The sequence below is a fragment of the Scatophagus argus genome, chromosome 21, assembly GCF_020382885.2.
Source record: "Scatophagus argus isolate fScaArg1 chromosome 21, fScaArg1.pri, whole genome shotgun sequence".
Lineage (NCBI taxonomy): Eukaryota > Metazoa > Chordata > Actinopteri > Scatophagidae > Scatophagus > Scatophagus argus.
In genome coordinates, this window is record NC_058513.1 from 8819104 (window position 1) to 8835609 (window position 16506).

Consider the following 16506-nt stretch of genomic DNA (forward strand, 5'->3'; position numbering starts at 1 on the left):
TGTGGCCGTTCATTCATGCAGTAGAGCATTTGTGAGGTCGAGCACTCGTATTGCTCACAATCTCCGTTCTAGTTCATCTCAAAGGTGTTGGATGGGGTTGAGGTCAGGGTTCTGTGTGGGCCAGTCAGGTTCATTCAACCATGTCTTTATGGGCTTTGCTTTGCTTTTTGCTTTTGGGGCACAGTCATATTTGAACTGAAAGGGCTTCCCCCAAACTGTTGCCACAAAGTTGGAAACATAGCATAGCAGTATGCTGAAGCATTCAGATTTCCCTTCACTGGAAGTAAGGAACCGAGCCCACACACTGGAAAACAGCCCCATCCCAATACCTTTGTTTATATAGTGTGTTTGGAGTTACACTTGATATTAAATGATACATATATTACATTACATGTACCCATATGAGCATGAGCAATTCCTGAATGGTGTGTGATACAGCTTAAAGGCTTGGTGGACCCACTCGTGTTGCCTTAGATGTGAGGCTAATGTGAGTGTTGAAATATAAATCTGTATCTGTCAAGGTTTGTTTTTTCACTTGAGGTCTTATTATTTATATTATGTGTAGTTGCATATGATCAGGAACTGATTTAACTAACCTCAGATTTTAATTCAGTTTATGCCTTTAAAGTTCTGAGATCTTTTATTCAAATATATATTACAAATGGAAAAAGTGAAAATCTGAACTTACGGCCTTCAAGGTCCAGTAATTTATAAACTGTCTTTCTTGTTTACTGGAACCTGTAAGCAGAGTTTTGGAGAAGTTTGTGTTTGTGTTTGAGGTAGACTCCACACCTGTGTCCGTGGCCTTGTTTTTCCCTCAGGTTTCTGGCAGAAAAGAGTTCCTGTCTCTCAATGGCTGTGCTGTTCTAGCCATGTTTGCTTTCAAAACAGGCGAGGTGAGGCTGCTCAGCTAAAGCTTGGCATAAGAGGAAATCAACTCCCCATCCTCCTCATTTTTCCCCTTAATAAATATTTTCTGCCATTGCTAAGTTTCACACTTCCATCTCGTGTTTGAATCCTTTAAGAGAACCACATAACAGCAGCAGCAGTGGCCTTCCCACTTGTCATAGCTGGTGTTTGTTACTGTTCTGCCAAAACTTTACAGATTAAGCACCCACCCCTTTGACTGTGTTACAGCTTAACAGCACGGTACTTTTCTGGCACACGGTCTGACTTTTCTACTAGGTTGTTGTGATGTATAGCCCTCATTCACTTTCGTCTATGAAAGTATATAACATGTAGAACACAACTTAATGATTTATAGTGTCAATCTTGGCTAGGAGAGACTAAATAGTTATCAGCTGATATTGTGGTGTTTTCACTCGGGAGAACGCTGGTCGATTGAGCATTACTGTTGCTATGCTCCTGTTTCTCTTTGGACTTTGTCTCTGTCTCCTCCCCTCTGACCACCCAGTGGAGCTGAATGAGGTGTTACAGTATTTTTCATTTTTTCTCTCGTTCTCTGAGAGTGAAGGTGAGGGAGCTTTAGTAGGAGTTGTTGGGAGGCTTTCATGGCCGGCCAGCTTTTCTGTCAATGAAACAAGGCAGAGAGAATGTTTCTGGGCATGGTGGATAGCCCTCTGGGCCCTGCTGCTCCTGACGCTTCATTTATAATGGTACGTTTATACTTTCCAGCATGACTCACCTGTGCTGTCTTCATTATTGCTCCCCAGCTCTGATACCTGATAATGTGTCTCTAGTTGCTAATAGCTTCAGATGTTTTTTTTTTGGCATGTATCAGTCGGTGGGTTTTGTACTGAGCATTTGGTGTTTGTTGCTTTGAAAGCTTAAAGCTTGTTCATTTTGTGTGAATGTGTTGTTTAGAGGTTTTGGTGCGGCAGGTTTTGCTTGGAACAGCCATCTGAATCACAACAGACTGTCTCTTGAGTCTGTTTATGCTCTGTGGCTTGTTTGGGCGATACCTGCTGGCTAGACTTGAAGATTCGAAATGGACTATCTTTGAAATGACTGTTTTTTTTTTCACACTTTTTGATCAATCTAAGTGTGTTATTTGCATTTTGCTTCAAAGAATTACAAATAATCTTTACTTGAAATACAACTGACGACCTTTAAAATAATTGTGTAAACATTGTAATCTCAAAACATACATCTCTTTATCGTTATAACAATGGAAACTGTTTTTTGAGTGCTGCTTTTTTGTCTATGTTCTGTTGCTGCAGTGGAACAAAGAGAGCCATGTTATTATTTTAATCATGCAAAAAATACAGTATATGCAGCATTACAACTATACATTAACAACTATACATTATATATATTTATATATAAACCTGTTATTTCACATACTTGTGTTCACATACTTTGTGTACACCTTTTAATTTTTCACCTTTGTTGTCCTTGTTATAGCTATTATGTTAATTTCTGCCAAAGTAATTTGAGAGCTGTGACAAAAGTCCTATTCCTTGTATGTGTGTACATACTTGGCCAGTAAAGCTTATTGTTCAGTTACAGTTTGTGATGTGTTGCATGTAATGTGTTTATTCTCCCTGTGTTTCTGTTACTGCAGCAAAATGAGGTGACAGACAGTGCATACTTAGGTTCTGAGAGCACGTACAGTGAGTGTGAGACCTTCACCGATGAGGACACCGGTGCCCTTGTACCGCCCGAAATGCATGAGGATGTGGAGACGGACAGCGGCATCGAGGCCACGCTACACGACCCTGAAGATGGTGGAAATAGGTTCATATCAATTTTACTCTCATCCACATAATATTCGGAATTGTTGCTGACTACAGAATTTGCCCTATGTTTATCTCTGATGTCCAGCTAAGGGTTGGCCTTAGAGTTGTCCTGCACTGGTCTTTCATGCATGTGACTTGGTTTGCGAGTCATACGTGCCTAACACTGGATCACTTGGGCTCTATTTGGGTCACCAGACAGTTGACAGTAGTAGCAGTAGACAGTCACCATTTGACTGATGTCTGAAATGCTAGTGGGAAGAAAGTCAGTCAAACAAACAACAATATTTCAGCATTGTGAAATATTGTCCTTAATTGTTGGTTAAATGGCTCCTCATGTACTTGTACACCAGATATTGTCACAAGCATCTTGAGGCAACACTTTACTTGGTCAACAGGAAAGCTCATTCAGAGGCAGCTTGAAATATGCACAGTGTGAGCTACAGAGACCTTGAACACAGAAAACACTTCTGCAGTTCTTTATGCAAGTCAGTGTGTCTGAGTGGATCATGCTTTGTATCAGCTAAAAACTGGCTGAGATCTGTTCATCTCTGAACATTCAGTTTATAGCCTTTACTGTTAATGATCACAGTACGTTACATATTCTGAATATTATCCCTCCTGCAGCTTGATTTTTCAGGAACCGCTCGAATTCTGTTCATAGTTTTCTTACAAGGGTTTTCATTTGTTGTCTGTCCCTTTTCTCACGGTTGGGTTGTTTTATTCTTTTATACTTTATTTATTATATCCGATTTATTAATATGGTAATAATTGTTTCTGTGCTAATCACAGGACCAGTAGGAGAAACCTGAGATTTTATATATTTTTAAGGTGCAGACAAACCTGTGATTGTGAACCCAATTTCTCTCATTTGATTGGGAATCCTCATTTGAATTTGAATATCTCTCTTTTTTTAAAGACGGGTAGTTGCAGCAGATGAGGTCTGTATGTCTGTACATGAATGTTCTTGTTGATATAGAATTCAGGGCAAACACAAGGGAGGAAATACAGAGAACCGAGGCCTCTTCTGTTGACTCTGTGACCTGTCTGTGCGGCTTGATGACAGTTTGGAGTGGTCTGCCTGACGTGGATGTGTTTGGACTTCCCATTCCATGACTGAGCCTTGAATTCCAGGAAGTGTTGAGTTAGCGTTTTTCCCCTTTTTTTCTTTCTTTGGTGCAGGCTAATCTAAATACCCTCCACTTATTCATACCATCGTCCTGTTAAGTCCACTGCTGACGGGAAGCTTACACTCATACTGTACGACTCTGTGACCTTTATATACTCTCATTTCAACAGTCTTTTTACCAAAACTTTGTAAACCCATTGCTTACTCGCCTACCAGAATGAAGAAGCACTCTTAATTCATCAGTGACATAAACATGCAAGTGTATATCTTGATGGAGAAAGGCTTATGTGAAAAATATGAACAAACCTTCAAGGGATTTTTCAAGTCAGAAACAATTAGCTACTTACACTGATACAGCACTGACTGTGTGTAAATGCAACAAAAAAGATCAGTGACTAAGATGAGATTTTGCCATGTGGCCTGGTTAGCCCAGCTTCCTCCAGCCATATTCAGGTTAGGAGTATATGCACTGGATTGGGGATTAAGAATTTAACAGGATTAGCCTCCCCCCACCCCCTCTGTCCTACCCATGTCCCCACACATTTGGCCCTTGGACAGTCAACAAGACTGTCTGTTGGCCGTTGCTTAGCCTCAAATCTGCTTAACCCGCTCACAGTCAACCCGTTCTGGTACAGCCTCAAGTCTTGGGTGGCACAGACGATGCATCGTCAGTCATGTGGTCCTGTAGATTTGCAGCTCAGTAGGACCACAGACTTGGTTGTTTACAAAGGCAAACAATCTCGTTTTCTCCAAACAGGAGAGTCGTGAATTTTTATTTTAAAGCAGTGTAACCTGTGAAACTTCAGGATTCCACTCTGGTTGTCCGGGGTTTTAACTCCAGTTGCTCCACGGCTTTCACGCCAGGGCAGTGGAGGTCCTTTAAAGATGCGTTCTCTCTCCTCGCCGTCCCTCTGTGTGAGGGACCTCAGTATGGGGCTAAGTAGTAAGAACCTGAGTAAAGGGTAAGTGACTTCAAAGTTGGCTGTGTTACTATTTAACCAGTTGAACTTGATATTTGCATTGCTGCAGTGAAAACTGCATTGTCGTCTCGTGAAAATGAAGAGTGTTCAGAGAGTCAGTTGCAAAGTCTGACTACTTTTTTTGTGCAATGGTGTAGTATCTTTTCAGACTGTGAATTAAGGTGTTGTTTTAGCTTTCAACGGGACAATATTCATTTTTGTTGCAGACAAGCAAAATGGCTTTGTCACTGTGTGCTGAGAAAGCAAGCTTTTCTGCTGATTTGGACATCCTTGTCCTGTGTGTGCTTAAGACATCTAACATACCGGTATCCTGTTGGACAACAGGAAAGGCCAGTTTTCCTGTTAAGTGAAGATCAGATAGATTATTTACTGAAAATCTCGTAACTCTGTCACATTCACAGAAAACAGGTCCAGAAAAACTCTGTAGGCTTTTGTGGAAGGTTAGCAGACAGTTCTTAAAAAGCAAAAGTCACAACACCACACCTTTGTCAGTGCACTTAAGGACTCTTAAACTTCACCCTCCATGAAGGTTCCCCTCACATGTCTGAAGTGTTGTTTTTTTTTTTTTTTTTGTATCACCAGCAAGGCACAAGCCATACTGTTTCAGCCAAAGCAGCCTTTGGGATTAATGTGAATTAACAGATTACCTTTGAAGACGTTGAAGTGATGGTCGAACTTGTCCAGATTGCTGCACTTGCTGGGGGAAGATTAATTATACTTGTTTTTGGATTTACTGAAAACTCTAGTTATTTCCAGACTTCTCGATCCAACACAACAAACAATAGCCAGCCTTTTTAGAACTTGATACTCAGATACTATTGCTCAACCATGGCTATTTTCTTTGAATTGAGTCAAAAGATGGGCCTTGTTTAGTTTGGTTGAGATTGTGGTTTCTGAAACAGATGATTATGTGGCTTTTCATACCCAGTTGGACCTTCATTTTTATTCTCCCTAAACCTGGCACATTTTGTTTCTTTTCTGGCTAGGACCTAACATTCATTCTCACGTGTCTCTCAGGTTTTCCCTAAACTCTGAGCTCCACAACCACCAACCAACCTTGGTGACGGTCATCGGTGGAGAGGAGGAGCACTTTGAGGACTTTGGAGAAAGTAATACCTCAGAGTTGCTACTGGAGAGCAGCGTGGAGGAGACCGAGGGGCAGGGCAACTCCCCTCTCCTGCAGCCCCCTGAGCAGATCAATGGCTCCTCACTGCTTTCTCCCAGGTATGAGCTTGTCTTCCCTACACAACCAACAAAGACTCGCTTAAAATTTTTAATCTTGAATGAGGACAGAGTTATTTGGACGTGTAGATAACCTGAAGATTATTTAAGTGACGTGAATATTAATATCATTTTGACTACACTGTCACCTTTGTTTTTATCAGCCCTTCCTGATAACACGTGTGACGTTGTTGCAGTCTCAGTTTTTAATGCCTCTATTTGCACTCTTCAGAGAAAATGTTTCTCTTTCAACAAAGACACTGAGGTCGAACTTTGATAAGAGCTTTCTGGAGATGTCCTTCTCACCCTTATCTGCCTCCTTTTCTGCTGAAGGGCAAGATAAACGAAGTGTATACAAAGTTCATTCCATTAGTCTGACTCTGACTGCTCATTAAAGTCATTAAAATGTTGATATTAGGTTGTTGTAAAACTGTACTTCCTTTCCCAAGTGGTCTGAGCAAAGGTTTTGTACACTGTCTCACGTCTTAAGGGTGACGCCTGTTGCCAATCCTTCTGGTACGGACAGAAGGTGGATGTTTTGTTGCACTCAGTTCAGACACCTTAAGGAGTATCTAACAAGCTTTGCCTCTGTACTGAAGTAGAACACATACAGGTTGACTTTAGCAGTGTATGGTGTCTGACATAAAGCAAAAATATAACTAGGTTTATGCACACACCCCTACCTCTTTGATACTCTTTATTTGTGTTGTAGCTTTTTATATTTTTCTTCCTTCCTGTTCTGTTTCCATCAGGGACCCAGAGCTGGGTAATGTGTAATTTCAACAGGAAGCTGTTGACAACTAAATGCCCAGTTTTTCTAGCCCATTGACAACATGGAAATAAGCTGGTCTAACTGGATTAGTATGAATAACGAAAGTGACTTTTAGGAATTTAAATTTGCTAAAGCGACTTGATGATAATCTGAGGCATTGTCATTGTAACAGAAAATGGTGAAAGGATAAATCAAAGTGGAAAAGTACACACAAAGGGATAAACCAGACAAGTTAATTATGCCTCTTAAAATGATGACTCAGGACCATAAATGATAAATTAATTAAATTCAATCAGTAGATTGTACTGAAAAATTACATGGCTTACAAGCTGTATAGAAATCTACATGGTGGTTAGGCTAAAAAAAAAAAATTCATACACAAAAAAAATAACAGCATCCCACAAACTTCTCCCACTCAGTGTGAATGCGTCACCGTGTTTTGAGCCAATCAGGGTCATTGTTGGCACATGTAGCAGTGCCTCCTCCGCACACCCCCACATCTTATCCATCTGCATAGTACAGCACACTGACAACACGCGCACACTGTTGGGTTTTGCCTGTGTTCTGCAAAAGCTCACGTCACTGTATGTATTGTTTAACAAAGTCATCCTTCACGCCGTTAGGAGAAAACGGCTTGGTACAGCAGTACATATGACCATCAAGTGACTCTCACTCAAAGTCTGCCGTGCCTCGTTTCTGCCCACATAAACAGGAACCTGTGCCAGTGTGTTGCATAATTCAGACCCGCTTCCTGAATGAACAATCAGCTGGTAGAGGTGATGTGAGGACGAGGGTATGGACTTCAAACTATGAAATGATCAACGTTGTGCTTCATTTATTTGCCTGAGAGTTATATTGTTGTTATATTGCTTTATTTAACTTATTTAACCATTCTGTAGGTGTTCTGAACTCGTGGCAAAGTTGCTGAGGTTAAACAGGCAAAAATGCACAGACATCGACATGTTTGTCCTCCTTGAATGTTTCCTTACACTATCCACACTGCAGTCTGTCTCACCTCTCCCTCCCACCGTAGCCCTTACACTTTACTCTGTCAGTCACTGTCGTGGTTTTCACTAATACTCCCCCCTGCCCCCTCAGAGGTGTCCTCCTGTCCCACCTCAGTGCACCCCTTTTTGTCCATCACTCACCACTTCCTCATACTCTTTCCCCCCTGTTTCCTCTTTCCAGTGCACCTGCTCCTCTCCCTGACTGCTTTCAAAGCTTCCTCAGGGAGGAGGCGCTGGACTTTTTCTGTAGCCAGTGTCACAAACAAATAAGTCGTCTCGAGGACCTCTCCACTCGCCTCAATTTCCTAGAGATGACTAGGTAACACGTCATTCACAACCCACGATTACGTGTGAATGTGTTTGCAGTGCTGATTAGATACAGTATAGTGCATGTTGTCATAATATATGCATGCTGTGTTGGACTAGCAACAACATGGTGTGTCTTATGTCACAGATTGTACTCTTACACACAAGGGTACATTTTGTGGATCTGTTTAAAGCCCATCCTTACCTCACGCCGTCTCCTATCTTTTTTCATCTACACCCTCTTTTCTTGAATTGCAGTGTGTTAATATTTAGCATTTATTAACAGAAAAACTCATTTAAGGCATTTCACTGGCTAAATGACGGTAGCTGACTCTTTCCCATTGGTACCATCTGTGCAAATTATGATTTGTCACTCATACATGAAAAACATTTTGCTCATCTGAAAATAAACTTAATACATTGATTGTACATGAATCAATAACCCCTGAGTATCGCAGGTGAGTATTTTTGATTCTTCATGCCATTGTCTTCGTGCTTCATTCAACAACTGCTGGTAGTGGAGTGAAGCTTTTCAAAGAACCTGCTTTTATTGGAACAGACGTGCTGATCCAGGATTACTGACCAGTAGCTGTAGTACAGAAACTTGCTAATACTGAAATCCTGTTTGATTTGTTCAACAATAAGTTGAACTTTCCAATTCATGATTTTGAAATCAATACAACTCCTGTTTTAGATTTTATTTGGTGTTTCTATAATGCTTTGTGTTAGTCTGGATCAGCACTTGTTGGACACTATTAGTATATGCTGCTGTGTTTGTGCTAGACTGCTGTGATGTGTGAACATCTTGTAGTTTTGATTTGAACAAATACCCACTGATTTATTTGTAAGGAAGCACCTCAGCTTGACCTTTCATCTTTGGGGCTCCTGTGCTAGCAGAGAGAGGGATGGGGGTGGATCGGACAAATAGCAAGAGATAGCGTCTCTTTCCTCTATCCTTTTCTCTTCCTGACCATTTTTCCTGTTGTTTTGTCTCCCCATCCAGCGCTGGAAAGAGGCTGTCCAGCAAGAAAGTAGCAAGGTAAGCTGAATAGTTGCTCTGAAGGGTTCTAATTTCTAGTATGACAGTAACTGATATTCTGTGTTTGACATAAGGAAATAGCAGTTTATCAAATGTAAACTGGCTCCAAGGACAGTCATGTTCAGTTTTGTCTCTCCACGTGCAGGCATCTCCTCCAGAACAGCTCCATGACACTGGACACCATGAGCGACTTAACACGGGACATCCTGGAACTCGCCGACAACGACATCACAGACAAGGTGAGAGAGAGATGTGTCAAGGAAGTGAACTGATGATCTTTCACATCCCTCTGGTTACACACACTCATACTTATGTGAGCTGCCACAGTTTTCACCTGTAGAAGGTGTTTTTAAAAGAAGGAGGTACAGCAGTAAGACAGATGCATCTCAGCTGATCACTCTGACGCTAACCACAACCATTTAACTTTCCCAGGTTCTCCTGCTCGAGCGTCGAGTAGCAGAGCTGGAAAAGGAGTCAGAGGCATCAGGGGAGCAGCACGCTCGACTTCGACAGGACAACCTTCACCTGGTGCACCGGGCCAACGCCTTGGAGGAGCAACTGAAGGAGCAGGAGCTCCACGCTGACGAGCAACTACAACAAGAGAGCCGTCGTCAAAAGGAGGCCCTGATCAAGCTGGAGAGGGAGAGGGGGCTGGAGCTGGAAAACCTGCAGGCCAGGTGAGCAGATTACAGCAGACAGCTGGAAAAATCTTAAAAATATTTATTAACTGTACAACATATTCATTTATATTTGGTGTAAGATTTGCACATGTTGTAGTTTGATCCCAGTGTTTATTATTTGGATGAGCTAAAAAAAAAATGATTGGATGTTGTAGTTCACTTACTGTATGATAATTTCAACTGGATGTTGACATTGTTTCGTGATATTGTTTGGTGACGTGATGGGTTGTTGTTTTTGGTCTCGTTGCTGTATTGGATTTAATGTTATATTACAAACACAGATCTTCATTGTGATACCATGTTGTTTGTTTGAGGACTCACGGCTCAATACTGCCACCCTCAGGCACTAAGCTGCCACTGAATGTGAGCTGTTTTTCTGTGATAAGGCACTGTTTACTGTCAACAAACAGTGGAGATGTTGTTGCAATATGGCTGTACTGTCTGACTAAAGGATTTGTCTTTGTTTCTCAGGCTGCAGCAGCTGGATGAGGAGAACAGTGAGCTGAGGTCATGTGTCCCTTGTCTTCGAGCAAACATCGAGAGACTAGAGGAGGTGAGTGCAATGGTAGCGCAGCTCCTGGTTTGTCTTGTTTCCTCATGCTCTTACTACAATCTTAATCATAAGTCTTAACACTCCTCTTCATGCTCACTTTTTCTAAATTTTCCAGGAAAAGATGAAGCTGCAGGATGAGACAGAAGCTATGTCCGACAGGCTGCAGGAGGAGATGGAGTCCCGCAGGAAGATGGCTGACAAACTGAGCCATGAGCGCCATCTGAGCCAGAAGGAGAAGGAGTCCACTCAGGAGGTGGGACTGGTTTTTCTATGTACAAAATAAACGGGCATCTGTGTCCAAAATATATGATAGCACTGAGTTGACAATATCATTATCATGTGTCACATGATCCCGACTAAATTAGGTCTAATCACATATTTTTGCGTTAAAACGTTACTTTAAAAGACTCCTAAAGACTTTTACTAACTGATGTTTTTTGATTTGTATGTGCCTCAGCTCATTGAAGACTTGCGTAAACAACTCGAGCACCTACAGCTGTACAAGCTGGAGGCCGAAGCGAAGAGAGGACGCACACCTGGCGCAGGGCTGCAGGAATATCAGACCCGCACCCGCGAAGCTGAGCTGGAGCAGGAGATCAAACGACTCAAACAGGTTGCGCACATGCTCTCAGACATTTTCTGCCTCTTCATTTTATGCAGCGTTTTCTCATTTACTGCTTTAAACAGACTGGTTTGAAGCAGAAGAATTATTTTGGATCAGGCCTGTAATTTTCTATAATGCGTTGTATTTGACTTAACCTCTCCAGGACAACCGCAGCCTGAAGGAGCAGAACGACGAGTTAAACGGGCAGATTATCAACCTGAGCATCCAGGGAGCAAAGAACTTGATGTCGGCCTCCTTCTCCGACTCCCTGGCAGCTGAGATCAACTCCGTGTCTCGTGCAGAGGTAGGTTTAGAAAATATGTCATCAAAGATAATGACAGATCACCTGACAATTATTTCAGCTCCACTGACTTGCTCTTCTGTGTTTCCAGTTGATGGAGGCTATCCACAAACAGGAGGAGATCAACTACAGACTCCAGGATTACATTGACAAAATCATTGTGGCCATCATGGAGTCCAACCCCTCCATCCTGGAAGTCAAATAGACACCATGCAGGCACACAGTGACTCCTCAGGCTGTTAAAATACTGCAGACTTGGCATAAAGAAAAGTACCAAGACAGGATGTTAAAAAACAAAATGTAAAAAAAAATCTAACATCTGTTTGGTGGGAAAACAAAAACAACGCACTCAACTCATCCACACACCTCAAAAAAGAAAAATTTAAGCTTTCTAAGAAGTCCGTGGCAAAGCGGTTTTCAGTTATATATCCCTTGAGTCTGTGCTTTATCTGTGAGTGTATGTGTTAACCCTCCTGAGTACACTTGGGTTCTGGTGACATCCATGTTATTTGGCCAGAGGGACCCGAGTCTCCCCCATTGAACGAATGAATACTTGTATCATATAGATTAGAAAAATCCCTCCTTCCCTTTCCAGAATCAACACGTCAGTGTTTGATTGAGCTATAACAAATCAGATAATTATACAGTACCGAAAGGCCTTAAATGAAAGGTGATCAAAAGTATTCATTAATTCTGCGTACCACACATGCCTCATTTCAGTCAGTTACTGTTATGGGGATAGTGGTGGTGGTGGCGGCATGTGGGGAGGCTGTGAGCTCCTGAACCAGGCTGAATCGTGCTTGAATCACAAATGAGAAAAAGTCATATGAAGCATGGGCCAGGAGATCGGAGCGGCGATTTCTCTTTCGAATTTGTCTTGTGGTTTGTTCAGAGCTTGCTGTGCTGCCTACCAGTTAATATAAGGGTGTGTCCTGTTCTTTAAGCAAGTTCAGCTGTCTTTTCAGTGAACCCAAGTGAGGGACATTTCCAGGTGCGGAGGAGGTGAAATGCCCGGAGGGTTTTTTTTTTTTGTGTGTGTGTGTGTGATAATTCCACTGAGACAAGGTCAGGAGGACTAATGTCCCAAGTTCGATGTCCCAAATGAAGGAACTGGGTAGTAGTATGATTTGCCTCATTTCTTTTTTTCTGTTTGTTTTGTTTTATTTTTAAACAATGAAACAGGGTCCTGGAGTTCAGGTGTGCTGGAAAGCTGGAAAAAAAAAGCTACTACATTTCCCATCACTCACTGACTCAAATTGTGGATAACTCCAATGCACAGTATGTCATTTGTAGTGTAGACCAAGTACTGTAACTGACAAAATCTAACCTGCTCATACTCACAAGTTCACTTTGTAAGCGTTCTAAACACTTGAACTAAGCATGAAGGGAAACTGATGAGTGATTATGGAAATTGTAGTATATTTTATTGTTGTTGTTTTGTACAGTACAGCCCACCTGACTCCAGTGTTCTCTTGCTGAGTGAAAGTAATGGGGAGCAAGTTTATCCAGGTAACAAACCTCTGTTTTTCCGCACATGTGACTGATTGTTGGAAAAAATTCTGACCTTGTGAATAATTGAATGGTTGTACTTTGCACTAAGTTTTGTTTTGATTTCATTATTGTTTTGTTAATAGAAAAAAAATGTTTATTTTGAAGGGATCAAATGATAAATGAAAATATTTGTTGAAGCCCATATGAAGATGATAGTGTGGGGGATTTGTTGATTCTGACATTCAGGCGAAGTTGAGGGCTGGTTTGAGTTGTATCCCACGCATGTTATTAATGAAAAACACAAAACACTAATGTTTATGCCATATTGATTGGAAATATTCAATAATGCTGAAAAAAAGCAGCCATGTCTTAAGAAAAGTTTAATTCTCATATTCATACTGTGTTTTTTCAGCCATCAGTGGTTCCTGGGAGCCTTTTTGCTGGTTATTGGCAAGTTTTATCTTTTTTCCAGACCTGATCAACAGATATAACACTGAGGAGACGTGGCGGACTTTGGTAGCAATAATGCTTGGCAAGAAATTGGACAGTGGTGGAGGGCAGATGAAACAAACCTGCTCTTTATTTCCCCTGCTGGAGCAGCATCTGCTTTTTCGAAGACGAATGGACCGACGCAGTCCTCACTGGTGCTGAGCAGCCGTCTCGCAGCGCTTTCTGACTCAGTAGCTGGACGCAAGCGTCGGGTTCACCAGCCAGACATCTTGATGGATTGAAAGTTGAGAGGGTAGTCGGCGGCGGTTGTTTTTATCCAAACAGCATGACATTCTGCACCAGAAGAATTCCTATTTCTCACCCTGTTCACCTCCGTCTCACTGCTCTGCTTCACCTGCCACTCCATGGAAAAAAATGGCCTTGGATGTAAATGACTTGTACATGTATAGTTTTTTCTACACTCATTCTAGATTCTAGGTATTTTTATAGTCAGAAGAAAAGAACATTTCTTCTTCTCGTCTTATGCTGAGAGACAGCTGCCTGTATTCTTCTCTAGCATGTAGCGTGTACAGTATCAGTTGTTGGTTTTTTTTTGGTTTGTTTATATCAACATACAGATATTTATTCATCATTTGACACAAATGACAACGCACAGTCTGTGATGTGTTCTGCTGAACATATGTTTGTACATTTTTGAATTCGTGAGGGAGAGATTGATTTGCGGCGAATGAATTTGTGGGAGAATTTATCAAATCAAGGGAAATGTTCAAAGCAAAGTTGGGTTGTCTTTGGGTGACTCGCCACCGCGTGCAAAAGCTTGAATGCAACCTGCTCAGAATGGTCGTTTGTTGAGGTCATTGCACTCTCCCGTAACGTTGATGTTGCTGTGACCTCTTCAGGCTTCCGATATATGGCAGAGTCTGCAGTTTCTACTGTTGTCTTCCCAGATGGAGTCGGGTCCTGCATGGAAACACCTATTTTGTATTTATATCTCTGATTCACACCTGTGTTTTGACTGATAAATCATATGCTATAATTTGTATCAGTGGAGCTGTAGGTTGTGAGACCTCATAATGTCAACAACACTTAAAACCTCATACCCAGGCTTGCTGAGTTCAGCTTCTAGCCTTTTATTGTGTCTGGAGGTTTGGTCCAACAGATTTAAAATTTCATTGTTTATGGTATTGAGCCCTTTTTTTTTCCTTTACAAAGAGGAAATGGGATGACACTCGAACACAGCAGGCTATAACAGACTTTATTCTCTCCCTGCTTCATATCTTCACGTCTGGATTTGACAGTTACAGAGATTGGAGACTAAAATGACTGGCAACAGAATAACTAGCAGTGAGATCACAGAGCTGATAAAACATTCCCTTTTAGCAGAGCTGAAGGTGATTGCACTTTAACAACATCCAAATTTCTGCTCTAAAAATGACCAAAGACAGATGTTTCAACTTAAACTGATCTTTTAATCTATCAGGGTCAGCCACTATACTTTACAAACATAAATCAACAGACTCTGAGCTTACCCTTAAAAGAATAAAAACTGGCCTGCTAGTTTAAACACTGTGCCTCTGTGTCTCAGACTTTGCTTCTGAACTAACCTGATGATGAGCCCTGGGGAAAGCACTGACCACATGACTGTCAGTTTGTTAAATTATAAATGATGAAACCTAATCTTGTAGATATGAATTGTCATTTTTGTGAACTACTTTTTTCTTTCTCTCTCTCTCACTCACGCTCACTTCCTTTGTCCAAAGAACGTTTGCTGAAGGCACAAACATCACTACTGTAGTAGTGCATGGCTTGCCATTGTGTGACATGGGAAGATAAAAAGAGAATATTGTAGAAAAGAGAAAGTTTAAATTTATTCCTATTTTCAAAGATAAATGTATAAATTATAACAGTATTGGTTACAGCTGTATATTATTTTTGAAGTTCCCCAAATGATCTAATCCTGTTAGTGGGGATATGTAATTTCAGTCATTGTAAAAAGAGAAAAATTTAAAGGTAAACAGTGAAAATAAGATTAGAAAAATAAATGGAATAAAATAACCCTGTGTCTGGCTGTCAGTGGAGTGTTTCTGTGGGAATTCTTGCCCATTCATGCAGTAGAGCATTTGTGAGGTCAGGCACTGATGTTGGACCAAAAGGCCTGGCTCACAATCTCCGTTCCAGTTCATCCCAAAGGTGTTGGGTGGGGTTGAGGTCAGGACTCTGTGTGGGCCAGTCAAGTTCTTCCACACCAAACTCATCCAACCATGTCTTTATGGACTTTGCTTTGTGCACTGGGACACAGTCATGCTGGAATCGAAAAGCACCTTCAAACTGTTGCCACAAAGTTGGAAGCATAGCATTGTCCAAAATGTCTTGGTATGCTGAAGCATTAAGATTTCCCTTCACTGGAAAACAGCCCGTTAAAGAAGTGTGTCTGGTTACTTTTGTCTATGCAGTATACCTCATGCTGGGTCACTCTGCCTCCAACCTATCAGCCCCACCTGCAGGTTGTGGATATGTACTGCATGGACACTTGCGCTTTTTACTCTACGGTGTCATAATCTTGTTTATATTTTCACCAGCTTTACTTATCGATACTATATTTACTTCAACAACTGCCATAAAGAAAATATGAAACCCATCTGTCCCCTAGCAGTAACCAAGTCAGCTGCTGGTGAGTATGAGAGTGCAGTAATAAGGTTTGTCATGAAACTTTACGAGGCACATTAGTGATACAATGTGTGACAATCAAGATGAACAAAAAGAAAGAATTTGATTGACTTAGTAAATTCTAAATAGATGAATTGGTGGTTTAACAAAAATGAAATAATTAAAGCAAAAAGTCATGATGAAGGAACTGATCATTTTAATTCTGTGTGGGATTGCTGTTCACAATTTTTCAGATGTTACAGAAGCTATAAAAAGCTTGCTGCCCTTACTGTTTCTCATCACCTACACAGACTGTTACTAAGTTTACCATGTTCACTCATCGAGTCATGATGAGATGTTTATTGGACTCATATGACTGTTGAATTCTTAGTTTTAGTTGCTAAGGTAAATTTGGGGTGTATTGTAGGCTAACTCTCAAATCTACACTTGTATTTTTATTTGTTCCCGATCATGTTCGTTTATATACCGGTTGTCATTTTTTGTTTGCCATAGCTGTTATATGTAAGACACATTTCTAAACTGAATAGTTCACAGATTCAGTTAGATATAAACAAATGATAAACTGATTGTGACATAACAAGCGCCCAAAAGTGTTACAAAAAACCGTTGG

At 41.1% G+C, this 16506-nt stretch overlaps 1 protein-coding gene across 1 annotated transcript in view; it reads left to right on the plus strand.

The window, feature by feature from the left end:
• The window catches only part of rab11fip3 (RAB11 family interacting protein 3 (class II)), a 28955-nt gene extending 13666 nt beyond the window's left edge, over positions 1 to 15289 (plus strand). The window contains exons 4-13 of the mRNA XM_046376757.1: positions 2525 to 2697; positions 5823 to 6029; positions 9115 to 9150; positions 9296 to 9389; positions 9583 to 9827; positions 10302 to 10383; positions 10499 to 10636; positions 10841 to 10996; positions 11151 to 11291; positions 11380 to 15289. Coding sequence (XP_046232713.1) covers positions 2525 to 2697; positions 5823 to 6029; positions 9115 to 9150; positions 9296 to 9389; positions 9583 to 9827; positions 10302 to 10383; positions 10499 to 10636; positions 10841 to 10996; positions 11151 to 11291; positions 11380 to 11493 — 1386 coding nt within the window. The 3' untranslated portion in view covers positions 11494 to 15289. The remainder of the gene's footprint in view (positions 1 to 2524; positions 2698 to 5822; positions 6030 to 9114; positions 9151 to 9295; positions 9390 to 9582; positions 9828 to 10301; positions 10384 to 10498; positions 10637 to 10840; positions 10997 to 11150; positions 11292 to 11379) is intronic.
• Positions 15290 to 16506: the final 1217 nt, after the last annotated feature.